The following is a 26,566-nucleotide window of genomic DNA, read 5'->3' on the forward strand; positions in this document are numbered from 1 at the left end:
CCGGGGCTGCCCGAGAGGCGAGGGGCTGCGGGGGAGCCGGGGCTGCCCGAGAGGCGAGGGGCTGCGGGGGAGCCGGGGCTGCCCGAGAGGAGAGGGGCTGCGGGGGAGCCGGGGCTGCCCGAGAGGAGAGGGGCTGCGGGGGAGCCGGTGCCGCCGGTCGGGTGCGGGAACGGCCGCGCTCCGGGGAGGGCGAGGGGAAGATGCTGAGGCGGGTCCGGGTGCGGGGCCAGCGGCCGCGGGCGGGCCCCGAGGGGCCGGTCCGGGACCCGCCTCTGCCCGCCGCCCCCGCCGCTCGCCCGGCCCCTGCGCCGGGGCTCGTCGCGGGGCAGCAGCCGGCGGAGACGCCGAGTGACCGGCGAGGGGACAGGGAGCAGCCGCGGGGAGCCGCCACCCGGGGCACGGGGACAGGGACCGGAGGGCAGAGAGGGCGGCACGGCGGGGACGGAAGCGCCGGGAGGGGACCGGCGGGGGACACAGCACGGGGGGACACGGAGAGCGGTGGAATATTGAGAATCGAGGAGACACGGAGAGAGAGCGGCGGGGACACCCGGCTACCGCACAGGAACGCATCGGTAGAGGCTCTGCCCGCTCTCTGCCCTCACCCTGCCCCAGGCTCGATGCGGGCCGGCGCTGGCCATGGAGAAGCTGTACCTGGCGGGGAGCAGCACCTGGACCATCAACAGCTCCCTGGGGAACGGCAGCCTCCGGCTGGGGAACCTGAGCGCCGGCAGGAACAGCACCGCCGACCCCCTGAAGAGGAACGAGGACATGGCCAAGGTGGAGGTGACAGTCCTGTGCCTCATCCTGTTCCTCGCTCTGACCGGCAACCTGTGCGTGCTACTGGCCATCCACACCACCCGCCACAAGCACTCCCGCATGTACTTCTTCATGAAGCACCTGAGCATCGCTGACCTGGTCGTGGCCATCTTCCAGGTGCTGCCCCAGCTCATTTGGGACATCACCTTCAGGTTCTATGGGCCAGATTTCCTCTGCCGCTTGATCAAGTACTTGCAGGTAGTGGGAATGTTCGCTTCCACCTACATGCTCCTGCTGATGTCCCTGGACCGGTGCTTGGCCATCTGTCAGCCACTGAGGTCCCTGCACAGGAGAGCTGACCGGGTCTCTGTCCTCCTCACCTGGCTGCTGTGCCTGCTGGTCAGCATCCCTCAGATCCACATATTTTCTCTAAGGGATGTGGGGAACGGGGTTTATGACTGTTGGGCAGATTTCATCCAGCCCTGGGGACCGAAAGCCTATGTTACCTGGATCACCCTCATGGTCTATATCATCCCTGTGTTGATGCTGAGCATCTGCTACGGCTTAATCAGCTTCAAAATCTGGCAGAACGTGAAGCTGAAGACGGCTCACGGGCCCAGCGTGGGTCTGGGCTCAGGCTCCCGCAGAGGGATGGTGTTTGCCAGGGTCAGCAGCACCAGGCTCATCTCTAAAGCCAAGATCCGGACAGTCAAAATGACCTTTATCATCGTGCTGGCGTTCATAGTGTGCTGGACTCCCTTCTTCTTCGTGCAGATGTGGTCAGTGTGGGACACCAACGCGCCGCAGGAAGGTACAGCCTCCCCTCCCTCGCCCTGGTGTGCTTGGACGGCTCCGCTCAGTGCCCCGGGGACACCCACGGCAGAAACTGCTCCGAGCTGGTTTTGGGCGGGTGGGAGGGAGATGGGAGAAAGTCCTGAACACGGATAAACCCCCCACAGGCAGCGGAGCCGCAGCTTTCCCAGGTCAACGGCTACCACAGTCCTGGCAAATTCAGGGCCACTGTGGCTCAGGGGCAGCTCACAGGGCACGGCTGCTCAGCCTGGCCACTCTGCCCTTCCCGAGCCCTATCCCAGCTACACAGCTGTGGAAAACCCCGTGTCCTGCAGCCCATATGCATCTGTTCCCATGGGCTGGACAGAGCCGGAGCCAGGCAGGTGTGCTTTGCCTCTCCTGCTTCTCTCTGCTCCATTTATTTCAGGAGAAGTGGAATATGGCTTGTGCTCCAGGGGTTTTCCACCTGATTTAGGCTGATCAAAACTTCTAGTTCCTAGATGGGCTCTGGGGTGAAGCAGCAGCCCTCACTCATGCTGTGTTTTAGTCCTGCAGTCTTGAGAGCTGCCCCTCCCTTCCCAGCACCCAAACCTCTGCTGCTTTGCTGACCCTTGGTGGAGCGGGGGTAGACAGGATTTGTCTGTCCCAATCCTTCTGGCTGCATGGGGAACCTTTCTCTTTCTCACACGGTGCCATCGGCCTTGCAGTACTTTTCCCTTTTTCCTTTTCCCTTTTCCCTTTTTCCTTTTTCTTTTTTCTCCCCTCTTCACTTTAAGGTATCAGGGGGCTCTCCAGCCCTCCGAGCCGTTCCACACTCCTCACTCCTGTCCCCACCATGTTCCTGTCTCCGGGCAGCCCGTGGCTGCGGCACAGGGTGGGAGCTCTGCCAGGGCACTTGCTGGAGGCTTTCATGGCATGGGGAGGAAAAGCCAGGGGGTGGGTACAAGTGTTGGGAGACCCCAGCCCTTCTTCCCAGGCTCTCCTCCTCCTTGCTGGCTGCCCAGAGGCACGAGGGGGGAGCAGCACAGCCAGACTTCTCTGCAGAGGACACAGGCTTTGCTTGCAGCGTTCCCACAGCCTTGCCCTGATCCCGGACCCCTTCCCGTTACTGAGGCTTGGACACTGTGGCCAGGCAGCGTGGTGGGGTGCAGGAGAGGTGTACCCCGTGTTGGGAAGGGACTGTGGCTGTTCCTCACCTCACAGCTGTGTGGGCATAGCCACGGAAAGGGCAGAGGAGAGGGAGGGCAGGGGTCCCTGGGTGCCAGCAGCAATGGGGGCACAACTGCACCCCAATGAGCTGCACTGGGGGTGATCAGCAGATCCCAAAGGCAGGTGAGGGAGCAGTCACCTCCTTAGAAAGTGTGTTGCTTTCTCCACATAGGATGTCTTACAGAGTGTCCCTGGTGAGGGCAGGTCTCTCGGTACCTGACTGAGCCCTGGTGAAGTCTGAGGGGGCTGAACAGGGGCCCTGCCCCTGATCCCGTGTGCCACATCCCGGAGCGTAGCGAGCCGCAGAACTCGGGCATGAGCAGAGCGATGCACAGAGCTTGGTCTGTGCTGGGTGAAACCCTGACACCGCTCGGAGCTGGGCTCCCACCTCAGCAGGATGCGCTCGGCATGTGCAGGGTGAAAGATGAGGCTGTAAAGAGAACAAGGCAGCGCCCTCCTTCCCTCGCTAGCGAGGGGAGAACCAGGGAGGGCTCGCCCTGTTCCCACTGATTCACTTCATTTGCTCTCCTCGCTTCCATAGAACAAGGCCCATAAGCCGAGGCCAGGGCGGCGCAGAGGCTGCAGCCCTGCCCTGAGCAGAGCGGGGTGGGCAGCAGGACGGGGCCGGTCCCAGGCAGCTGCACGGCCCCACTCCCCCAGCCCCGCCAGCCCCTGCCCTGCAGCCCCTCCGTGTCCCTTCCCCGTGGCTGATGGGGCACATGAAGGTGCCCAAATGTGAGCTCCTCGCTCCTCGCAGCCCAGCTGCAGTGCCGGGCTCGTGGGGCAGCCCCGGAAGGGCAGGGCTGTCAGCCTGATGCTGCCTCCCCGGCCAGGCAGCAGAGATCCATCCCCCCCTAGGCGGCCACACACCCCAAAGCCTCTGTAAGGTGGGTCCGAGCTGCAGGTTATGATCCAGGTGCTGGTTTGAGCACCGGGGACCCTGCACTGCCCGCGGGTTGGAAAGAGGCTCCTGCTGCCCGCACTTCACAGGGAGCACATGCGGGGTTCCGAGCTCGGAGTCGGTCGGCTCAAGGCGCCTGTGAGGACACGAGCAGGGCTGTGAAGCACCATGATGTTATATCGGTCCCTTCACCTTGGGGCAGGAGCCCTGACACGTGGGCTGTGAGCGATGGCCCCAGTCAGTGTGTGAGAATGGGGGAGCCCCTCATCCCATCCCGCTCCTGTACTGGGTGTTTGCAGCAGAGCCCCCACAGCCCTGCTGGGGCACAGCCTCCACCCCTGCCCACCGCTCCGGACATCCCCAGGAGCGGGGAGTGCCGCGGGGAGGGGACATCCTTGAGGGACAGAGCTTGCTGGTTGCAGCACCCCTCGGGGGTCTCTGGTGCTCCAGCCAGGGAGGGGAGCAGCCCACCCTCCGGACCTGCCCTGCGGTAAGCTCCCTGAAATTCAATTTGCCTCCCGCAGAGAGGGAAGAGCTGAGTCAGCCCTGGCTGGATGTTTTTAAGTGGATAGAAACGCTGTGATGTATTTCAGGTCTTGTGCCTGGGATTTGTAACCATTCCCCATGGAATAATTTTTTAGCATATGCTTGAAATTAAACGTAGTTGGAGCAGACATCACAAGAGCAGGAATTACGCATCCATTGGCTGAAGGTGAATTTGGAAGCTAACATTTATAGTCACACTTCTTCACTGGTTTAAAAACTGCCAGTGGATTTTTGCAGAGGCACGAAGGGACCAGAACAGCCAAACCAGCCATGTTCATCCTCGCTGCTGGCGCGTCCTCTGGCAGCAGAGGGGCTGAGGAGATGAGCTGGAACACAGGGAGCAGGATAAAGGCTCCATCTCCACCAGCAGCCACTTCATGGAGGGGATGTCCCCCCTTGTCTCGGTGCCACGGCAGATGCCCGTCCCACCATCCCGTTGTCATCCAACCTCCCAGGTGGGACAGTGGGTACTTTCTGTTCTGGGGACAGAGAGCAGCAGCCAGAGACTCGATGTCTTGGCACTGCACTGCCACCATCCCCCCCAACACCGGGGGATGCCAGGCTCCCGGACTTCATTTGCGGTGTGGGAATGGCTGTTGTCTTTCCTGGCAGAGCGCTGTGTGGGAAAAATTAATTTGAGGGAAAGAAAAATGACTGGAGAAAGGTGCTGGGAGAGCATTGGGCTGCTGGGCTGGCAGTGGGGACAGCCCAGGAGCAGGGGACGCCCCGTGGCCTGGGGACTATGGCTGTCCCACAGCCCGAGGAGCTGGAAGCTGAGAGTCTGCCTCAAATCGACCACCGACTCTGCTTGCTCCCAGTCCTGCTCTTTGCCACGGCAACTCCAAGGGCCGCGGTCCCTTTCCCGGGTTTGGGCACCTTAGACTAGGCTGACTGTGAAGGTGCTGCTGGGGGCAGCTCTGCCTCCTGGCCAGGCACTCCAGGGTAACGCCGGGCAGGCAGCAGGAGCAGGGAAATGCAGCTCATGCGGGGAAAAAACCTAAACCTAAGGTGCTGGAACGGAGGCTCGCCCCCCGCCCCGCAGCAGCTCTCATTGCCCATGGTGTTCCTGCGGGCGGGGGGCACATCCCTGGCGGGGAGGAGGTGCCGCGGTGCCGCCAGGGCTGGGGCTCTCGGCAGAGGTCACCGCGGCGTGGCCGTGCCCTGACACTGCCGTGCCTCTGTCTCGCAGCCTCCCCGTTCATCATTGCCATGCTCCTGGCCAGCCTCAACAGCTGCTGCAACCCCTGGATCTACATGCTCTACACCGGGCACCTCTTCCACGACCTCGTGCGCCGCTTCCTCTGCTGCTCCACGCGCTACCTGAAGTCGCGGCCAGCGTGTGACCTGGGCAAGAAGAGCAACTCCTCCTCCTTCGTCCTCAGCTGCAGGAGCACGAGCCAGAGGAGCTTCATGCAGCCGTCCACGACGTGAGGCCATCACCAGCCAGGACGTTGTGCCTCTGCTGTGCTGCCTCCAGTGCTTCCCTGTGGCAAGCTGTGCCCGGACAAGGAGGGGGTCTGTAAATAGGTGTATATATGCCTGTCAGCATGTACAGAGGGCCTTATTTAACTGAGACGGGAGTGGGGCAGGAATTCTGTGTCCAAGTTTCAGGCTGGGATTAGACACCAGGAACTCGCTCCTGAGCCCCAAACGCTAACATCAGTGGCTTAGGGATGCCACCAGGAGGGACAGGTCTTGTCCCGAGCGACCGGGTGCTGCTGGGGCAGGTGTGACGCACCACATGGGATGGAAGGGGCTGCTGCAGCACAGGGTGATGGGTGTCATCCCCGGCACAGCGCTGGGCACTGTCCCACCTGCACCTGCAGCACGGTCCTGCAGGATGCCGGCTCCTGGCACCGCGCTCTCAGCACAGGCGCTCTCGCTTCACTTGCAGCCATTGGAGCAGAGGCAGCCCCATCCCCGCATCCCCGCATCCCCGCATCCCCGCAGCCCCGCAGCCCCGCAGCCCCGCAGCCCTGCACCGTGCCAGCCCTGCACCGTGCCAGCCCTGCACCGTGCCAGCCCTGCTCCCCCTGCCTAGGCTCAGAGAAGGGCATCCTGGCGGGCAACAGGGACCAGCCTTGCAGGGCACAGCGCTGTCGCCCCAGTGTCCCCACCCCAGCTCTGGACCTCATCCCCAGCGAGGCCGTGCAGACGGTCGGCAGGAGCCTGGAGCGGGCACGGCTGGAGCCGGGATCCGGGCAGGAACGCCCTGGCCGAGCGTGCTCAGCAGCTTCCACACGGGCGGGTGTGCGGGATCCGGGCTGGGCTCCGTGGGCTCTGACAGGGACAGTCCCGTCACATCCCCGACACCAGGCCTGGCTCTGGGGTCAGCGCAGATCCCGTGAAGGCTCCCGTGAGGGTTCCAGTGCCTTTCGCTTGCTCTCTAGCGCACAGGGCATGCTCACGGCATGGATTTTAATTGCTGACAAAACCTGTAAATAAAATTTTCTGACTGTGTCTGGTGGAAGGTGGGAGGGAGGCGTGGGTGGAGCGCTGGGCTGAGCGAACGAAGGGGGCCGGTGGGCAGCAGGGCTGGAGCACCGCACACACCCAGCTGCGCTCACCGCGGTGCCGCTGCCGGTGTAGCGCTGCCCAGCGCTGGGATCCGCACCCGGCGGCACAGAGCTGCCTGTGACATGGGCACTGGAGGGGGCACAGCTGGGGCTCTCATACGGTGATGTAATTTGGCCTTTCATGTTGGGAATGAACATGAAAAATACATTTAAATGTGTCCTTTATTTTTTCACTGTCACCAGGTCTATTTGCACCTTTCCTACCCTGACATTCCTTTGATTTTTTTTTTTTTGTGGGAGCTCCAAGTGAGCTCTCAGCACATTTGCTGACTGGTTGAAATCCTCAGGACACTATAGAGCATCTTCCTCCCACGTTCACCTCCTTCTCCTTGAGGGTCACTCACTCCCGCACAAAACGAGGAAGGAGGGGTCTCCTTTTCTCGAGAGTCTGAGGGCCTGGTGCATCCTCCACCTGCCGGGGAGGAGAGAACATGGCAATAGATGTTACTGGGACGGATGCCTGGAGAAGAGAGGGAGCTTTGGGAGACACGGGGAATTGCCCTCCAGCCCTGGCTGCAGTTTCTGGTGGTGGTCTGGGGCTCAGGCAGGGCCATGCCCCATGCCTGGAGGTGCTGCAGCCAAGTGGTGCCACGGCTGAGCTCCTGCACTGTTCCAGGCTGTGGCAGAGCAGGGACAGGGAGAGCAGGAGTGTCCCAGGGGAATGCATTGCCAAAAGGCTTTTCAGGAGGGTCAAAAGTGAAACAGAGGTGCTGACAGGTGTGCCCCAAGTATTGGGAGCCCAGAGAGCAATGTGGTGGGGACATCAGCATTTCAGGGTTTTTTTGGTTCAGGCAGTGAACTACTAGAACAACAACAAAAAAAAAATTAGAAGTAGTAATAAGCCCATTATACAATTGATTTTAATTATTTTTATTCCCACAAAAAATGCTCATGGTGAAGTGTTTTTTGAGACTTTTTTCCCCCTATAAATACCTAAATATATTTTTCTTTTTAATCACTCCATCCTTCTTGGGCCCTGATGTTGCAGGAGCTTGGGTACCACATTGCTATGGAGTAACAGCAGTATGCAATCCCAAGCCCTTGGAAGAGCTCCAGTAGAAAACCTGGCTCCCTCTCGTCCTTGGCATGGCACTAGAGGAACCTTTGGCTCCAAGTCTTTGCTGGAAGCCAAGGGAAAGGCGCACATGGACACAATTGAGAACAGCCTCTGAACAACGAGACCTCCTGGACCCTGGTTCAGCAAAGCACTTAAGGCTGGAGCCAAAAGAGTATTCAAGGGCCTCAAAGTGAAAGTGCAGCTCCGTGGAAGAGGGACCGGCAAATTAATTGACAGTACAGGGGAGGAAATAGCTCTGAATCGGCCCTCTCGCCCCTCACTCCTCTTTCCCTGGAGCCAGAGCAGCAGGGTCCCGGCAGAGGCTTCTTCCTCTGCTCTCCCCACCCATCAGGGCGACCCCGGGATGCTAAGGGAGGGCCTGGCTGGGTGTGAGTCCCCCCTGCCGGGCAGAGCCCGAGGGTCGGTGCGGTCCTGCCCCTCCCGCAGCCTCCTCGCTCCATCCCAGGACGCAGTGGAGGGACAGCGCTGCCCGTGTGGGATGCACACGCTGCTGTGGCTGGAGCAAACTCGGCAGCGACTGAGCAATTGTGTAGTGAGGATTGTCCCTGCAGAACGAACCCAAGCTTTGCTTAGAGCCCAGCTCAAGCGAGGTTCCCCAGGCTCTGTGTCCCCCCTGCCCTCCTGCAGCCCCAGCGCTCAGGGCCATGCACAGGGCTGGGTCCCACCCGCGCTGTCCTGCCCCGTGTCCTGCCCATGGCACTGAGCGATGCTCCACAATTAAGTGCATAACTGAGCATCAAAGTGCCACGAGCGGGTTTGCAGCTGGCGGTGGCCCAGGATCAGCTCACACTCTCAGAGCAGACACAACACGTCATGCATGGCCTGGTCTGGCTCTCACAGCTTGGCTGAAATGCAAGTACACATGAAAAAAGTTTGGTTTAGCTATTCTATCCCTAAAAGTTTTGTGCAGCAGTTTAATGCAGAAGCTCCCACAACAGCAGTTGTTTGCCACAAATAACAACTCCTGTGAGGGAGTTTCTGTCAGTGCCTTCCCAGCCTGAAGGGATGGAGGAGCAGGCAGGGTTTAGTTGGTGGCCAGCAGCAGCTCTGCAGCCTCACTGCTTGCCCTGCACCTGCAGGCTGTGGCCCAGGGCTGTGGTCCAGGAGGTGCTGCCGTCTCTCCCACAGGAACTCCCAGGGGTCCTGGAGGGCAGAGGGTCTGTCTGGGCTGCTCCCTGAGCCATGATGGGCTTCTGGCTTTGGGATGGAGTAAGGAGCAGCCTCGGGGCCTGCCTCCATCTGCAGAGAGCATCCCTGAGAGCCAGCTCTGCTGTGGGGTCCTGCTGTGATGCCCAGTTCCCTTATCAGGGGTGTCCATGTGCAGGTCCCTCGCCAGGCAGGGGTGTCCGTGTGTGCAGTGTCCACCTGCCCGAGGGCAGGGAGCCTGCATAGAGGGGGTTGTGCAAGGGCTGCTGGGGCAGCTGTCAGGACCTAAATCTCCTTCCGGAGAGCAACTCGGATGTTGCTGCAGATCTTGGAGAGTGCCTCAAAGAGGGGGTCACAGAAGGTGTGGATGCAGAGGGAGTAGATCCGGCTGACACACTGGATCTCTATCAGGTAGCTCTTGATGCAGGGCACCACTGCCCAGATGTGGCAGAAGGAGATGAGGGCAAAGAGGAAGCCCCAGACGACGGCCAGGGGGATGCCCAGGACGGCAGAGAGCAGCCGGTAGCACCAGTACTTGCTGACGGTGAAGGTGGTGTAGCTGGTTTTCCAGACGCCGTCGAAGCTGTATGTTCCCACAGGCTCAGCTATCACATCCTCAAAATCCACCTGGGAGGAGAGCAGATGGACATAGGGGAGGTTGGGGGTCAGCAAAGGCCCCAATGCAAGGAGAAGGGGCTGCACAAGGTGGGAGCAGATGCCAAACGGACGGGGCTGGGGAGAGTGGGGACTGTGCTGGGGGTGGATCCATGGATCCTTGCACCCCCAGCAGGGACAAGCCCCTGCGGAGATGGGAGATCCTCAGGGCTCCCAGCACTGCCTGGCCACAGCCTGCGGGCAGCACAGTGGTGGGCTCAACCCACAGCTGAGACTCCAGCACCGGGGGGTCACAGTGCCCACCCCATCCCCTGATCTGGGGTGAGGTGTGAGGGCCAGGCAGGAGCCCTTGGAACAGGAGCTGTGCGTGGGAGTGTTGGCTGCAGAGGCGGCCAGAGCCCATTCCTGCTCTTTTTTAGCATTTAGGAACGTGGCTGCCCACTCAGTGGGAAGGTGTTTGTGCTAATAAAGATCCAGCAGCCCTCTGGATTTATGGATTATTTATTTATACCCGTAGAATGAGGTGCTCAGTGCCTATGCTGTTTGTGCAGGCACAGGGGGTGTCTCTGAGTGGCACACACTCCCCAAAACTCCATGCAGAGATCCCCTTGGGTGTAACTCACTTCTAGGGAATAGATAAACTGAGCTATTTGCCTTAAAATCCAGCCTGGCCTCCCCTTGGGCAGCTGACGTGTCTGTACATTCATGTTAAATTACAATATCCATTCTGCTTTTGGAAGCACTTGACTCACAAAATCACCCTGTGTCATCTTTAATTTCCTGGAGTGAGCAGGAGGTGCTGGGAGAAGCATTGACATGAGTGAGGAGCCAGCAGCCCTGAGAGCTGGTCCTGAGGTTCCATCAGCAGCCCCTGGAAAGTCCAGGTGTGCTGGGGACTAGCCCAGGTTACTGCCCAACTGCCTGATGAGCTCATCAGGGATCAATTAATGCAGGGAGCAGCAGGATATAAAAGCAGAGGCTCTGCCTCTTTGCTTGTTTTGCTGCCATCACAGTGGGAGTGGATCTGGAGGAGCAGTGGAGCTTTAGACTCAGACTGATTCTGGCTCCTGGGCAATGCCTGGAGAGGCTCAGGGACCAGCATGTGCAGGTACTGCTCCTTTATAGAATCGTGGGACCATTTAGGTTGGAAAAGCTCTCTTAAGGTCACCCAGTGCAGCCGTGCACTGCTCTGTTGCTGTGTTTGGAGGAGGTTTGTGAAGCTCTGCAAAGCCTCTGTGGCCAGTGCCACCCCTGCAACGTGATCCCAAGTTCTGGCTGTTGCTTTGTGATGCTCAGGATGTTTATCCGTGGCCAGGTGAGCCCTTCATCAAATACAGCACTGTCGTTCCCTGCTCCCCTGCTGGCTGGCTCTCTGCTCCCCGTGTTCCAGAGCACTCCTGGATGCCCCGGGGCTTTGGAGCGTGCCTCTGGCTGTCCCCGGGAGGAGGAGGGGGAGCTGTGCTCTGTCCCGGGGCTGGCTCTGCCCTCCGGCCCCAGCTCGATCGGCTGGGCTATTTTAGGGTGGAGGAATGCTGAGGAGCCCGAGCTCTGAAGCCTTCCAGTGCTGGTGGAGCAGCAGCGTGGCCGTGGGAGTGGGGAGCTTGGAAGGTCTCTTCAGGCTTTGGCGACTCTGGAGTGGGAAAAGGCAGGGGTGTGCTGGGGAAAAGGGGCTGGTGGGAGGCCTGTGGGTGGCTAGGACAGCACTGGCATTGTCCTCCAGGAGTAGCTGGTGGCATTCCAGCTGGGGAGCTGGTGGCATTCCCAAGCTGGGGAGCAGGTGTGTGCCCCAAAGCGCTGCCTGGCCCTGGGGTGAGTGGGCTGAGGGCTCTCCTGGTCCCTGCTGCCATGGCAGAGGGCTGCTCCCCTGGCCTGGCACCTGTCCAAGCCTCAGGCCAAGGCTGTGGGATGCACTGGCAGGGAGTGGCACAGATGCTGGACATGGTGCTGGGAATGTGCTTGGGATGCCGAGGTGTTGGGCAGACAGGTCTCACCATGCCAGAAAGGAGCCCAGCGATACTGTCACAGCTCAGCCAAGGGAGTTTAATTTGGCCATTTGGTTGTAGCTGTAATGATGTTTTAATGCCCAAATCCAAGTGCTGCCAAGGTCACGGCCCTTTGCAGAGCCTGTGTGAGCAGTGCTGTGCACGCTGTCCCTTCTGGTGTGACAAACACAGTTTTAGCAAAACCCTTCCACCTCCTGTGGTTCCCCTTTGGGCTGGAATTACCTCTGGCTAACAGAGACAAATTTTGTTTGCAATTCTAAGGGAGTCTAGAGGAAGCCCCGGAGTTAGAATGGGAATTCCTCTTGGTCAGAAACAGGGAGGGAGCTGGGAGCTGCTGCACCTCTGGGCTGCCCTGGGGGAACAGTCTTCCACAAATATGACAATGTACATCAAACAATCCGGTATGGAGGCTGTTGTGTCTTGAAGGCCAGCAGCCTTTCCCCAATATCCCTTTAAATCAGTGATATTTAATCTCTGTGTTATTTTTGGCTGCCCACTTGCTGGTACAACGGAAGGCATCTCCATAAATTTTCAAGCCGTTATGAAACTGGAGAGCCCATTCAAGGAATGGGAAATATGGCATTAACTGGAGCCAGGCATGCCACCCCACCAGTGTCTGAGTGCCCAGCCAGCAGGGCTGTCACCTCCCCACAGCCCTGGAGATGGCACCTCTTGGGGCACATGGACAAAGATCAACAGCACCGGCTGAGTCGAGCCAAACACAGACCAAGGTCTGACACCAAATCCTGGTTCCAGTGGCACTTCTACAGCGCAGTGTGGGACAGCCCTACCTTCACGACGTCCTCGTTGATGTGCTTGGGGTCTCTGTTGACCAGGTCGATCTCCTTGGTGTGCTGGTCCTTGATGATGATCCTCTCCTCCAGCTCGCTGTGCTCCTCTGCCATGGCTGCTCTGCCGGCCCCGGAGTGGAGCGGGGACTGTGGCTGTGCTGGGGGGACCCGGGGAGGGCAAGGGGGAGGCACTGGCCCCGCCTGCAGCAGCTGCCCTGCTCTCCTGGCACTGCTCCAGGCTAAAATTAATGTCCTGACTGCCGAGGCCACCCTGAAGTGTCCCTTAAAGGGGCTTTTCTGGGGCCAGCCCCTGTGCTGTCACCTCAGGGGCATGGCATGTGTGTGGGTGGCTGGTGGCCTTTGAGCCAGGGCAGGGGTGGCGTGGGGTGGGTGTGCTGCCCCCCCCACCCCACTTGTGCTGGGGGGATTTTACCCTTGTGTGGGGGAAACAATGCCCAAATTGGGGCAAAATTCCTCAAAAGCCTGAAAGAAATTGGTGTTTATGAATCTGAGTGATTGGGGAGACAGGAACCATGTCTATAAATATCACCCAGAGAATCCACATTGTCCTGGGATGGCCAGCGCTCCTCAGGGTCCCTTCAGAGCCCAGGAGAAGGCTTGTGGTGCCAGCCTGGATTCCTTAGGTTCCAGCTTTTTCATCCACAGAAACTTGAGGAAATCTAAGACCAACCCACAGAACCAGAGTGGCTGGAATTTCTCTTCCAGGGATACTTAGTACATTAATGAAGATTTAACTTAGGCTGTATTTTGCTAATCCTCCTCAATGTCTCCTGTGAGCTCTTGGCTTTCATGATCTGAAGATTTGTTCAAAAGTAAAGGTTTTGTGAAAAAAGCACTTCAAAAAATAGGGGTAGAGAGAGAAGGCTATGTGTCCCCCCCAGGATGGGTGGAGAGGGAGGGATGGGCAGCTCCCTGAGCAGGCTGGAGGTGCCCACACAAGTGCTGAACGTGGAAGGGCCACCGTGGAGCCCATGAGCACGCCTGGCATGGCAGGGGAGGTATTTTAAGGCAAAAGGCTCTGCTGCCTTCCAAAAACATCAGTGCCTGGACAGTGCTGCTTTTATCAAACCCTCGTGGCTCCGTGCCTGGAGCTTTCAGCCCTTGGGGCTGATAGAATACAGAGCAGAAATGGGATTGAGTTCCTTCATTGGGCTGAGGTGTTGCAGGTCTTGGACATGTTCATGTTTCCTGAAAACTTGTGATGGCAAAGGTCTGGCTGAGCCTGACTGTGGGTCTAAGGCTGCCAGCCTCCTCCAACTCCTTTTTTTCACTATTTTTTCTGGAGTCAGGTTGGTGCCTCAGTCTGGAGACTTTTGTTTTTTCCTCGGGATTTCAGCTCCGGTGGAAGCTGATGTGGTGATGCCCTGGGTGTGACACATCCACGGCTGAAACTGAAGTGAATGCAGCTTGTCAGAGACCTCCTTGACTCCCTCTGCAGGGAGAGAAAGGGCAGCGCTGGGGTGTGAAAGTCTGTGAACCCGCAGGATCCTGCAAAGGCATGCGGGGCACCTGTGGAGAGGGGACAAACTCTGGAAAGGGTCATGAGCGTGGGGCTGTGAGTGTAAATCTGGCAGGTTGTTCTGGAGAGGAGTGCCCATCAATGTCCCTCTTCTGGGCAAAAGGACACTGGAAAACTCTTTGATGGCACCCATTTCACATCCCTGCATCTCCCTCTGCTACTCCACAGAAGCTGGAAGGTCCCTAACACAGCACAGACTGGTGTTGGAGGTAAAACCCTTCCACACCCCAAGATTTTGGGCAGCAGCTCCAAGGCCAGACCTGCTTGGTCACAGCTGGATCCTCTAGCAGAGCTCTGTAGCCCTGCTGCTCAGTGGCTGAGCACGAATTGTGCAGGGTGTTTTAGCAAAATCAGCTGTTTCCCGGCGTCGGGGCCGAGGAGCCGGCTCTGGTGTGAGCTCAGAGCTGCGGCTGCCCTGGCCGGGAGCCAGCCCCCAATTTAGGAGGCGCAGCTGCTCTGCGGGGCTGTCCCTGCCCGCTGGGGACTGCGGCCTCGGGCATTTGCTCCCCGATTCTCCTGGGCCGCTCCCACCTGGATGCTCTGCCGGGGCCGCGGGTGCCGGTGCCCTGCGCTCCCCAGGGCCGGGGCTCTCCCCGGCTGCCCCGGGCCGGGCGGAGGGCGGCGGAGGGGTGTCGGGGCACTCACCCCTGCCCCTCCTCCGTGAGGCATTTCTGGGGGCATGAGTCACTCCCTGTCTTTAGGCCGGGCCGGGCTGCTCCGTGCTGTCCCCACCGGGCAGGCGGCTCCGGCGGGCCGGGCGTGGGAGGAGGGGAATGCGCACCCACGCAGGGCAGCGTGCAGGTAGCCGATGTCTCCAGCAGCAAGGAGAGGGAGGGGGATATTCTGTTGCACTGTAGGTGCTATAAATAAATGTATTTCCGAGTACTTTCAGGCTGTGAATGGGACACCGTGTAAAAGTGGAGTCACATACACAACGGAGGCAGGAGCAGGGGACACCTGCTCAGTGCTGCTCCCGTCCCCCCATGTGCTCTGCTGGACAGATCTGCCCCAAAAGGGATGCCATGGAAGGTTTTTTTCACTGAAATCCAAACCTTTCATTGTGAGAACATTTGTTAAGACACCGGGTGACACATTTCCCTCTGCAGAAACAAGCAGTCACCATTGCCCCTGCCGTGACCAGCCTTGTACATGCTCTCAGCGGGAGCATTGCTTTTGATCTGTCAAGATCTGAGCAGGTTGTAGGACTCGGACTGTGGACCTGGAAGCCTTCTAGAAGTCAGATAAGTAACCTGCTGCTTGGACCCAGTCAGCAAAATGTATTTATTTCTCTTGAGCAGAGAAGAATAAAGCAGAAATAAAGCTCACACAGATCAAAGCTACTGTGAAAATGAACAGACCAGAATTGCAGTGAAGGAATAGCAAAGAAGGAGAAATTGGGAGTGTTTCTATGGAGTCCTGGGAGAGGATGTGGTGTGCTGTGGGGGAGAGAGGACAGCCAGGTGAAGCGATGCTGGTGAATTAGGTCTCAGGCCAAAGCAGGAGCAATGGCTCTGTGCATAAATCCTGACCTCGGGGGATTTAATCCTTCACTCAGTTCAGCTTTTCTGAAGGGGCAGCAAATGAGGGAGTGTTCCAGGTGAGTGCCATGTGCTGCTGGATGGGAGTGAGGGTGAGGGAGCAGCTCTGCCTGCAGTGCTGGGAGCAGAGCTCTCCTTTCATCTTTTATTTTAAAACAGCACAAATCTGCCTCCCTGTCTTCTTTGCATGAGCATCTTTCAGCTCCTGTGATAACCTGCTATAGGCTAAAGCTTGGTTTTAACGATCTGTTACCTCTCGCTGCAGTGGTGTGGGGTGGTCCTGCCTGGGGTTCCTTGGGTATCTCCCTGTGCAGTCAGAGGCTGCAGCCTGCCCTCAGTGCCAGGAGAACCCACGGCTGGCCTTGGTGGTGCTGGGGAGCAATTGCTGTTGTTTTGGGTACAAATCTGCCAGCCTGGCCAATGGATCTGCAACCCAGTGCCTGTGTCCTGCGCTGGCTTTAGAGAGCCTTGGCACGAAGGTGGGTGGTGACATCGTGTCATGGGAGGTTTGTGCTGGGCAGCGCCTCCAGTTCTGTGGCTTTTGCTGAGGGGTTTGCTCAGAAATAATTTATTATTGCAGCAAACAAGTTGGATCAAATGCAGGGGAGGAGCAAAAGCCCCAGCTGAGGGTGTTTAATGCAATTTTGCTGGTGAACTTGAGAACACCTGAGGATTGTGTGCTTCCAAGTGAGTGGGATGGATCTTCTTCATCTCCCTCAAATTCCCCCCCTCTGTTCCTGTTCTCCCACCTCTCTCACAGGGATTTCAGGCCATGACTCCCCTCAATCCTAGCCAGCACTTTGCCCTTTTCCTGCCTGGTTCTGCTCTCTGTTAGCATCACAGAGGACTCCAGTCTTACTGGAGCTGTTTGTGTCAGAGCCCTTGGGTGAAAGTCCTGCCTTGGGCATTGGTGTCCTGTCTCCTGCATGGGGCTCTTATGCTTCAGTGACCCCTCAGTCCTCCAGGACCAACGACAGAGGATGCTCAGGGCAGGTATGTGCTGGTGTTACCTCTGCAGAGGCAGCGGAAATTGTGGCTGGCAAATACAAATTTGAGCAGAAGCTCTGTCATGTTTAATATCAATTAAAATTAAATTTCAGAGAGGAAGTACAGAAGAACAGTAATTTATCATTCAAGTTGTTGTCTTAGTTTGTTTCTATACCAGGAGTCTTGCCCTTTAAAAGAGAGAGAAAGTCTATGAATATCAGATTCATGTCCCTGTGATACACAACCACCAATCCCTCTGCATCCTGGTCTCTGCTGTAAGTGCTGGGAGAGGAGCTGGGGGTCCTGGTGGGATGCTGTGGGTGCTCTGCTGGGGGCTGGTGGGTGCTGCCTCTCTGCAGTCGTGAGCCCAAGGGGGGCAAGTGTGGGGCCACATGGAGCAGTCTGGGCTGTCCTTGTGGAAATACTTCTTTATTTGTTCTCTGTAAGTTCTTTCCTTTTTAATGAGTTCTTCATTTGCCATGGAGCCCCTCAGTGTAGATCAGGCTGGAAGAGCTCAGCTGTGACACCACGTGAGGCTGCATTTCATCCCATGGTCTGTGATCAACAGTTCTTCCTTTTCCTTAATTTGAGCTATGAGCTTCTTTTTGCTCTGGACATCTTTCTTCTGAGTCATAGGGATGCCAGGGGTGCATCAGCTGCTGTCAGCACCCTTGGGTCTGGACTGTGGGTCCCTCAGGGTGAGCTGGGAGGAGATGAAACCCCATTAAGACACCCAAGTGCTGTTTAATGACTCCAGTGCTCTGGGTGTCTCAGGCCCCATCTGCCACTGCTTCTCCTGTTATGCAGCCCATCTGGCACTGGTTGAGCCCATTCCCTCTCCAGCAGGTCCTTACAGCTGTGGACAAAGCTGGGTTTCAGACATTGAACCAGAGACTGTCCCTGCTGGGTATGGGGGATGGAGGAGTGTTGGTGCTGGAGGAGCACCCTGGCTGATGGTGCTGAGGCTGAGCAGGGCTGGAGGTGTGTCCAGCAGTGGGGTCTCACCAGCCCCAGCCAAGCCAGGGGCTTCAGAGCGCTGCTGTGGATAGTGCCAAGGCTGCTGTGATTGAAAACTGCTCTGGGTAACTCACGGGATGTTGCTGCTCCCCTGCTGAAGGCACAGGACAGCTCTGGAGTGGCCTCTTTCAGCTCATGTTTATGTCGCCTCCTAATCTCAGCTCTTCTCTCTCACACCAGCACTCTGAATTCCTTCGGATTTTCATTTTAAAATAGCCTCACTTGGCTTTTCCTTATCAAGAGACAGTCTTGTCTTGATTTATCACTTGTGACATAACCAGTGGGGTATTCTGAGATAATCAGAGTTAACCAGTTGTGCTGCTGGTTAGAGCAGGGGTCCCAACCTGCCTTGGGCTGTCATTTGTCCCGGTGGTGTTTCTCTCTGGAATCCAGAGCAGGCAGCAGGAGAGTGATGCTTTCCTGTTCAGCATGGAGGATGAGCAGCCAGGCACCAGGGGCACTGCCAGCAGGCAGGAACCCAGTCATGGCTCAGGGAAGGGTTCTTAGCCAGCTACAGTGAATGCAGTGGGAAACCAGGTGGTTCAAACTGTCTCACTGGCAAGAAAATGAGCCCAAATAGGGGCTTTGTAGCACAGGTTTAAGGTAAGAAGAGAGTGAGCATGTCTGTGTGTGCTCTGTGATGAGCACCCTCAGGGTGGGGCTGGCTGCTCTCCTGGCCTGGTCTAACCCCAGCTCCAAATCTCCTCTTCAGGACCAGATTCCCCCATGGCAGTGTCCAATTTCTCTGTGAAAGCAGAGCTGGGCTTTGTGTGAGCCAGCCCTGGGTGAGAGGTGTGTGAGGCAGCGGTGCCTGAGTGCTCAGGAGGAGGGGAAGGGGCTGCCCCGGTGGGTGCTGCCCCGGTGGGGGCTGCCCTGTGGCTGAAACGTGCAGAGGGGTTTGACATTACTTGGCTGTGGCACAGCCAGCAGGCTCCTAATGCCTGCAAATAAAATCCTTTCAAGCCCTGGAGCAGGATGAGTCTCATAAGAACTCAGCACAGAATCTAGATGCTATTTCTAGCACTGTGAGCTTTACATGTGGAGGTTTCAGCTGCTCTTCCCCATCCTGCTCTTGTTCTGACCTATTGTGGTTCTCTTCTCTCTGGCAGTGCCTGTCTAGAAGCTGAATACTGGGCTGGACTCAGGCTCCAGTGTGGCTGCTGAATACCTTCCCTTTCCAAAGTGGCAACTGTGGAGCTAAGGCAGATGGCCAGGCTGTGTTTCTGTGGCACTGATGGGTGGGCTGGCTGGGCTCGGGGGTCCCTGAGGACAGCATTAGCCCTAACGTGGCAGGGGGGGTTACTTTGAGCCAGAAGCAAAAGCTGACAAGTTTGTGAGCGCCTAATATCCCAGCTTAGCATGATGACAGCTGCTGGAACCAGGGCTGGAGAGGGCAAATATAGCAACATGAAAAGAGCTTCCTGTCTCCCTCTCCATCAGAGGAAAGTCTCATGTAGCAGTGCATGTGATGATGTGCGACTGGAAAAACTGCTCTGGTGAAGAATAGAAGCCCCAGCAGGCTGCCCAAACCCCACTGGCAGTTTCCTCTTCCCCTGGGCTGTCAGAGGCAGTGGGATGCTGCTTCAGGACGTGTCCCCGCCCATCATTGCAGGGCTGTCCCAGAACTGTGGCCCCTGGCTGGCTGGTGTGAGCGGTGCCTCTCCAGTTGCCCTGAGCCAGGTCTGTGCCTGGCTGCCCCGGCCAAGACTTGTCCTGGGTTTGCAGCATTCCCTGGGGAGCTGCCCCAGCCCAGGGATGCTGAGCAGAGGGTGGTGTCTTATGGGTCAAGCTGGGCTCTTTCCCCCTTTCTGCCTTGGCTCCAGCAGCCCAGAGGCCATTCTCACTCCCAACAATGACCAACACCAAGAGGAAATGTTACCTCTGCTTTTATTTGTTTTTCCCCTTCTAGACCTTATTTATTGAAAGCAAAACAAACCACGTGTCTTGGGCAAATATTATGACATTTCATTATTCACACTTGGTGTGATAAGTGAGCTGGTTTAGGGGCTGTGGTTCATGATTTATTTAGTTTGGATGTGGATATAAATCCAGTCTGTGGAGGAAGCACTGTAACTCTGTAGGAATGTGGATGCTCTCATGTCTACTGGAGCATAGCCAGTACCCAATACCTAATTTGTGGTGTTTTAATGCAAACAGGGCACACAAACCCATTTGTAATGTTGTAGGAACCAGGTGATTTCAGCAGTGTCTAAGAAGATCTGAGTAGTGGAAGGTGCATATTGGCTCGTTAGATGGAGAAGGGAAATTCCATTTAAAATAAACATTTATTTAGTGCATAAAATTATTGATTGCTCTGCTTAGGATAAAAGGGAGAACTAGAATAAATACTCTTTATTTTGTTCCATTGCCTTTATCTTGAAGACAGCCTTTGGGGATTTCGGCTCCGGCTGTCCATGTTCCTACGATGAACACCTGCAGCAGAGGGTGTCAGGCACAGGAGGGTGCACATGGAGCTTGCCTAGGTGCAGTGACAGTGACAATCCCGTCCCCACTGTGCTTCCCCCTCATCCCACTGCTTCCAGGGGAGATGCCTGTCTGGGCACGGCTCTCCTGGGAGTGCTCTCCTTGCATCGGTGCCTCTCTGGGGTCAGGTCACGGGGCGTCTGTGCCCAGGCCTGGCACAGCTCCTTCCGTGACTCGCATCTGTGCCTGAGGTGTAATTTTGGCTCAGAGCTTCCCGGGGTCTCTGGGATGGATAGAACTGCTCTGTATGGCAAGCTGTGCTCTAGGAGAAGAAATGTTTTAAGTGCAAGGCAAGCTGTTGAGGGCTGGAAAAAACAACAGGTTTTGGTCTACCTTTGAGTACCCAAGAGCCAAACCTTGTGAGGTGCTGGTCCTTCCGCTGTGGGTAAAGCTGCTCTGTGACCCCTGTGGGGCTTGGCCATGCTGGGATCTGTGAGCCTGTTCCAGGTCTGTGCTGGGGCTTTCCAGGAGTTAACACTGAACTATTGGTATTTTTATGGGTGTTGCCGACTGGGACTATTTACGACAGAACTAAAGGAATTAATATTCATAACTTCCCCTGACTGTGCCATATAAATCAGGAGGGGCTGTGACAGTGGGCCCTTGTTCCAGCCACGGTGTGGCAGCAGCTCAGATGTGGCTGGACAGTCTTGGTGCACAAATTAAAGCTTTTTGAAAGGCCTCTGCCTTCAGCACTGCCAAGCCAGTCTGTGTCGTGGCAGTGATACACCTCGTGAGGAAGGTGAGCCTCATCCTGTGGGCAGGTATCTATGGACAGGAGATTTCTGGGCTGTCCAGTCCAGACTTGGATCTACATGGCCTTCAGGCACCACAGAGGAGCTCTGCAGACTGATCTCAGATCTGAAGGACATTGTGGGATGGACACACATGTTGGAACACTGCACAAGTGGAGGTGGCACTGCAGCAGCCCAGCACGGGAGCACAGCCCTGCCGAGGACTGGGGCAGCTGGAAATTGCCACCAAACCGCTGCCTGAGCCACGACAGGGCCGACCCCCTGTGAGGTGCCAGGGAAGGCAAAGGGTGGTGTAAGAGCCTTCACCGCACTGCTTGGGGTGGCCTAAGCAGGACCCGAGTGCGTCCCACAGCAGAAGAGCTGTGGCTTCTTGGGGATGTCCAAGACAAGCTGTGGCCTGCAGGGACATGGAGATGTGTCCACCTGGTTCTGGGGCTGGAGACCTGGGGTGTGCCCTGATAGCCCCGACTGCACTGGGAGAGGAAGGAGTGGCTGTGGGGGCTGGTGGAGAAATTGTGGCTGAGCCACACTGAAGTTGAGGAAAAAGATGGCCAAAAAAGGAGTAAGAAAATTAATTGTTAATGATATAATAGATGGGAGGAAAAAATAGACGAAGGTCAACAAGATCCCAGCTATGTCAGAATTCAAAAGGATTATGTTTGTGTATGTAAATCCCCCTCTGGAACTGGATTCCATACGTGGAAGGAAAACAATGCTGCTTTTCTCCTTCCACACACTATTTCTGGTGCTCTCTAAAGTCATGGCCCAAGACTCGTTGGTATTTCATGAAGAACCTGCTCAGCCTTCAGGCCAAGCAGTGCCAGAGTCCAGAAAAATAGACACTGCAAGAGCCATGTGCTTGAACAAATGTTATTCTTTCCCCTGGTTTTATACTGAGAAAAAGCATTTGGCAAGAAAGCTTCATCACTTTGAAGACTGACCTCTTCCATCGTTTAAGCCCTACTGCTTAGATATGGAGAGGGCAAACTGCACCTCCCTGAAAAAAAGCAAAGAGTGGAGTGAGGGAGCAGGGGAGAGCCTGGAGGCTGAGCTGGGCTCTGTGCCTGGGCTCACCTGTCCTGGGGGGAGATGCTGATGTGCCCCTGCTCTGGTAAAAGCCAGCTCCGTGAGCTGGGGTTCAACAGTTCATCTCAGCAGTGCAGGTGGAGAGCTGAGGGACCCAGGGGTGTGCAGGGTCACATCCTCCCTGACCTGCCCCTCCTGAGGAAGTGCCAGCAGGGGGGAACGTATGTTCAACCAACCCTGTCCCCGGTGAGGAGGAGTAGCCTGAAGCCCTACTGTGATTGTTGATTTGGAGCTCTTTCCTGGAAAAAGCCAAAATTATTTGTCCTCGGGACATGGTGGTTATAAGCAGAAGGGCAACATTTTCCAACATTCTTTTCCCAGAGAAATATAAATACACGTGAATATTTTGTGTGCTCGTGCCTGGTTTGCCACGTTCTTGGCTGCAAATGCCCTTCCCCTGCTGAACCTGAGCAATCAAAAACCCCAGACTGACATTTTCCACTCAATTTTCCCCAGTGATAGTGTGTGAGTGCTTTGAGGATGCATGCAGGGAGAAGGGATGGCTTTGTTTGCACATCTGTTAGGAGTTCCAGGTTTGCTGTAGCTCATGGGCAGCTTGAGGGGGGGCTGTGCCCCAGGGCCAGGTGTCTGCTGAGAGTCCTTTGCTCCCTGCGTTTTTACTCTGTGTGCTTCCACCCTGCCATCCCATCTCTTTGACTAAAACAAGGCTATTTGTGACCACCCTGCTGCTGGGGAAGGTCTCAGCCCTGGAGCTCTGGGCAGTTTCAGGTCTCTGCTTTGGGAATCCACCTTACATGTTTTGCGGTTTGGCTCCAGTCTGCAGTTCCAGCAGCTGGAGCCAAGGCAGAGCTCCCAGGCTGCTCTGTGCTGCTTTGGATTCAACCTCTTACTGCCCTTGCTTTGGAGACCGTATTGCCATTGTTTGCTGTCTGTTAAATAGCTGTAAAATGAAAACAGCAGTGACCCTCTGAGCCTTTGAGCCCAACACCTGCTGAAGGTGGAGCTGGCAGCTGCTGCAATAGGTCCTGGTTTGTTCTGCTGGGTTTTGCCTGCAGAAACTTATGGCAAAGAATTTACCTTGGAAAATCCAGGAGAGGAGGAGGTTAAAGGTGCTCACCTGGGCCTCTGGGGTTAGTGGTATGCTCACAGCATGAGAAGGTGATGGAAATCACAGAATGGTTTGGGTTGGAAGAGACCCTAAGGATCATCAAGTTCCAATGCCCTGCCATGGGCAGGGACACCTTCCAGTGGAACACATTGCTCAAAATCCCACCCAGTCCTGAGCACTTCCAGGGATGGGGCATCCACAGCTCAACAGGACCTCGGGTTTCCTCTCCAGGCCTGGGTTGCCACAATATGGCTTTATTCCCTCAGGAAGAATGTCTTGGGATGTGCAGAAGACCAGAGAGCTGGGGTTACTGCTGGGCTCTTCCAGGTGCTCCTGGGATGTGGCTGCTGGGATGAGTAGTGGCTGTCACTGAGACTGCTCAGTGCCTAAAATAGCATCGCTCAGGTCTGGAGATGGGACAGCTCGTGGGGCCTGAGGTGAGGCTTAAAAGGAATTTGAGCTGTCAAAAGCAGAACAGGGTGTTTGAAAACACAACCCTCAGCTTTCCCAGTCTCCATGGAACCAAATTGAGTCTGTGTCCATCAACAGGCCAAGGCTCCTTTTATAGTAAAAGCAAATATTGGAGGGGCTTGGGGCCAAATGCCACTTTTTTTGTCAATCTGCATTGCTGGTGTGATTTCCAGAGCTCTGAGCCCTCAAATCCTGACCAGAGGAGGGAGAAGGGATGATGCTTGGCACCTTTTGGAGCTGGGCTGTGGCACCACAAATGCTCAGGGTCTGGAGCAATTTCACCTTCCTTGTGGCCGTTACGTGGATACGGCTCCTCTTCCTTTAAAATGTCCTGAATGAACTTAATATCCCAAAGGACCGGTGCTTCCTGCAGTGTTGTATCCCTCCTTAAACAAATGATCGGGCATTTTCTACTTGGTGTAGAACACAGAGGTGGAGTAAAGACAGATGTAAGCACTTCTGGCTTTGTTTTAGACAGTGTAAATGCAGTGGTGGCTGGAGCTGGAGTCTAGAAAATCTCTTTTCACGTGTGCAGAGTAAGGGCTGGGAGTTTAAACTTTCTCCTGTGAAACTGTCTGTATTTTTAAAAAGCTTTTTTATAGAATCTTTAAAGGAGGTGAAAGGAATGATTCATAGAGGTGACTGGAGATTTGCTCCTAGGAGCTTTGAGTGAAAAATAGATGTCGCAATCAATATGCCAGCCTTGAATGTTTTATCAAACTGGAATTATTTATCTGGAATTTGGATTTGGATCAATAGAGTACGGAGGACTGCAGGAGCAGGACGCGCGGGATTGTGGCGCTACTGAAATAGGCAGCGGAGGGAGATGCTGCCGGTGCTGCTCTGCTGTCTCACAGCACCATCTAGTGAGGGCTGCCCGACAAAGAGCATCCTCCTCCTCCTCCTCCTCCTGAACCACCACCTCGGCCCCGAGAGCAGCCTCCTCCTTTGCCTGGCTCCCGTTTTCCTCGGGGAAAGTTGGATCTGGTGGATTTGTCCCCTAAAGGAAGCAGCCGAAGTTTGCTGTGGTTTCCTCTGGCCTGGCACGGGTGGTTTTTCCCAAGAGCAGGCAGCGGAGCCTTCTGCCTGCCCAGGGAGCTTTGGGCTCAGCAGGAGGGGATGGAACGGTGCAAAGCTGACAGTGGCCCCAGGGAATGCGCTGCACCTGCCCCTTAGGACAGAGGGCTGGATGTGTGCGTGTGCAGTCAGTAAAAGGGGAGAAAGCAATTCCCGGCACTGCAAGAGCTCCAGGCTGCTGTCCCTTCTGCAGGTGTTTGTGCTGAAGCGGAGGAGAGCACGTGCCTGACTCGGGTGGGGATGATCCTTTCAGAGCCCAAATATCCTGCAGACACTGTTTGTAAATATCTCCTTTTGTCCCCTCTCCCTGCGGCAAGATGTAAAGAAGTTTTATGGATCTGAAATCGTAGGAGCCAACACAAGTTCCAGCGCTGGCAGGGGGTGTCCAGCCCCAGGCACTGACCCCGAGCAGTGGCTGCTCCATCTCCAGTGATGGAGAACGTGAGATTCATCAGGAGAGACTTTAATAGGCAAGAATTTATCCTTTGGGAAAAGTGCATCTGGCTGTGTGTGGGATCAGAGCTGCCCAGGGCAGAGTGTCCTGCTGGGCTCCTGTGCCCCCTCGGGTGGGTCCCTCAGGGCTGCAGGAGCCCTGGCAGGGATCCCCTTATCTCTTACCTGCCCTGCCGGGTGCCACTCGTGCTGCTCCTGGCACACCAGGGGCAGTTTGTGCTTTGGGAGTGTCTCCTGGGGTTTCTCCTGCTGAACCCCTCTCTCACACCAACACCTGACTCTCTGTGGCACCAGAGCTTGGCAATATCCTGATATTCCAGCTGCAAATGCCAGAGCACACATTTGTTTTAAACTCACTGCACTGTTATTTGCAGCTCTGTATTTCTGGGGAAAGTTTCTGCTACATGTGCCTGTTCTGCCAGAGTTATTTTTACTCATTAGAACAAGCAGTTATTGGTGCACTTTTATGCTTATTGCTTCTTTCCTTCGTGGCTTAATGATAACAAAAGATAACTCTGGCCCTGGCTTGAAGCACTGCTGTTCTGCTTGGACTAATAATTGTATTTTAATGGCTCCAGATAAAGGATTAGCACTTGGTTTTGGCAAAGAGCTGCTTTTACTGCTTGAAATAGTCTGGACTGTGCATTTTATATGGGCAAGTGCCATTAAAAATTATTTGTACCCACCCAAAGGACCAAACCTCAACTATTTGTACTCCTGGGATAAGTCATCAGGAAGTGGTGTGATAGGACAAGAAGTAAGGGGTTCAAACTGAAAGAGGAGAAATTTAGATTAGACATTAGAGAGAAATTATTCCCAGTCTGTGATTGCATGGTAAAGGCACCTCAGAGAAGTCAGGAGTGCAGCTGGGCTCTCCTGCAGGTCTGGACAGGCTGGTGGCCAGGCCCGTGTCCCTTTGGATGGGATGGGGATGCACTGAGATGGAAAGATAAAACAACCATGTCACTGGGCAGATTTTAGTGCTGACGGCTGGAGCAGAGTGCCAGGACGTGCCTGAAGGTCTGTCATGTGAGGGGGTGCTGAGGTGTTGATAAGGGCTAGTATCAGCCAGTTTCATGCTGAAAGTGCTTCTCCTGTATCTGTAAATATTATTTTATTGAACTGTCCATCTGTAGTCAGCTCAGTGTGGGTTTTAAGCATCCAGAATGGTCACGTCAGGTGTGTTTTTAGTGCTGTGTTCAGATGAAAAGGTGTTTTTCAGCTGTTCGCAGGGGTGGGTGTTAGAGCCAGTGGGGAGGTGATATCTGGTGAAGGAAAGGGCTCATCTCAGAGGCAGAAGGGTCAGGGAGAGGGTGACAGCACCTTGTCCTGCTGGCTATGTGTGGCTCCTGCCTGGGAGAGCTGCCTGCTCTGATGGCCGTGGGGTCAGCAAACACTGGAATGCTCACCCAGCCAGCACGGCTGGAACGATGTCGACCTGGAAACCCCAGAGTCTTATTTTAGCTATTTGATCACAAATCCTGTATTTTTATTCCAAACCAGAATGGATTTCAGGTGTCGGGTGTCATAATGGACAGGTTCATCCTGTCACAGGGTGACCCGCGGGAGAGCGGTCCGAGCTCGCCCAAATCCAGCTCCTGGCTGCAATGCCAGAGGGACCCGACTGCCTGGGTAAAGGATACACGAGAAATTGCCCCTGTTGGTTACGATGGGGC

General features: G+C 56.0%; 2 protein-coding genes across 2 annotated transcripts; one reads left to right on the forward strand and one right to left on the reverse strand.

The window, feature by feature from the left end:
• The first annotated feature begins 347 nt into the window (after nucleotides 1-347).
• OXTR (oxytocin receptor) lies at nucleotides 348-6,928 on the forward strand. Its single transcript, XM_042013182.1, has 2 exons — nucleotides 348-1,567; nucleotides 5,394-6,928. The coding sequence occupies exons 1-2, from the start codon at nucleotides 637-639 to the stop codon at nucleotides 5,633-5,635; spliced, it is 1,173 nt and encodes a 390-aa protein (XP_041869116.1). The 5' UTR covers nucleotides 348-636; the 3' UTR covers nucleotides 5,636-6,928.
• A 701-nt stretch (nucleotides 6,929-7,629) lies between these two features.
• CAV3 (caveolin 3) lies at nucleotides 7,630-12,578 on the reverse strand. Its single transcript, XM_042013190.1, has 2 exons — nucleotides 12,414-12,578; nucleotides 7,630-9,631 (listed from the first exon to the last, which is right to left on the reverse strand). The coding sequence occupies exons 1-2, from the start codon at nucleotides 12,525-12,527 to the stop codon at nucleotides 9,290-9,292; spliced, it is 456 nt and encodes a 151-aa protein (XP_041869124.1). The 5' UTR covers nucleotides 12,528-12,578; the 3' UTR covers nucleotides 7,630-9,289.
• Nucleotides 12,579-26,566: the final 13,988 nt, after the last annotated feature.

This window comes from Corvus kubaryi, unplaced genomic scaffold (assembly GCF_017639235.1).
Source record: "Corvus kubaryi isolate FWS band 111438036 unplaced genomic scaffold, C.kubaryi_AGA036_p1.0 136, whole genome shotgun sequence".
Taxonomy (NCBI): Eukaryota; Metazoa; Chordata; class Aves; order Passeriformes; family Corvidae; genus Corvus; species Corvus kubaryi.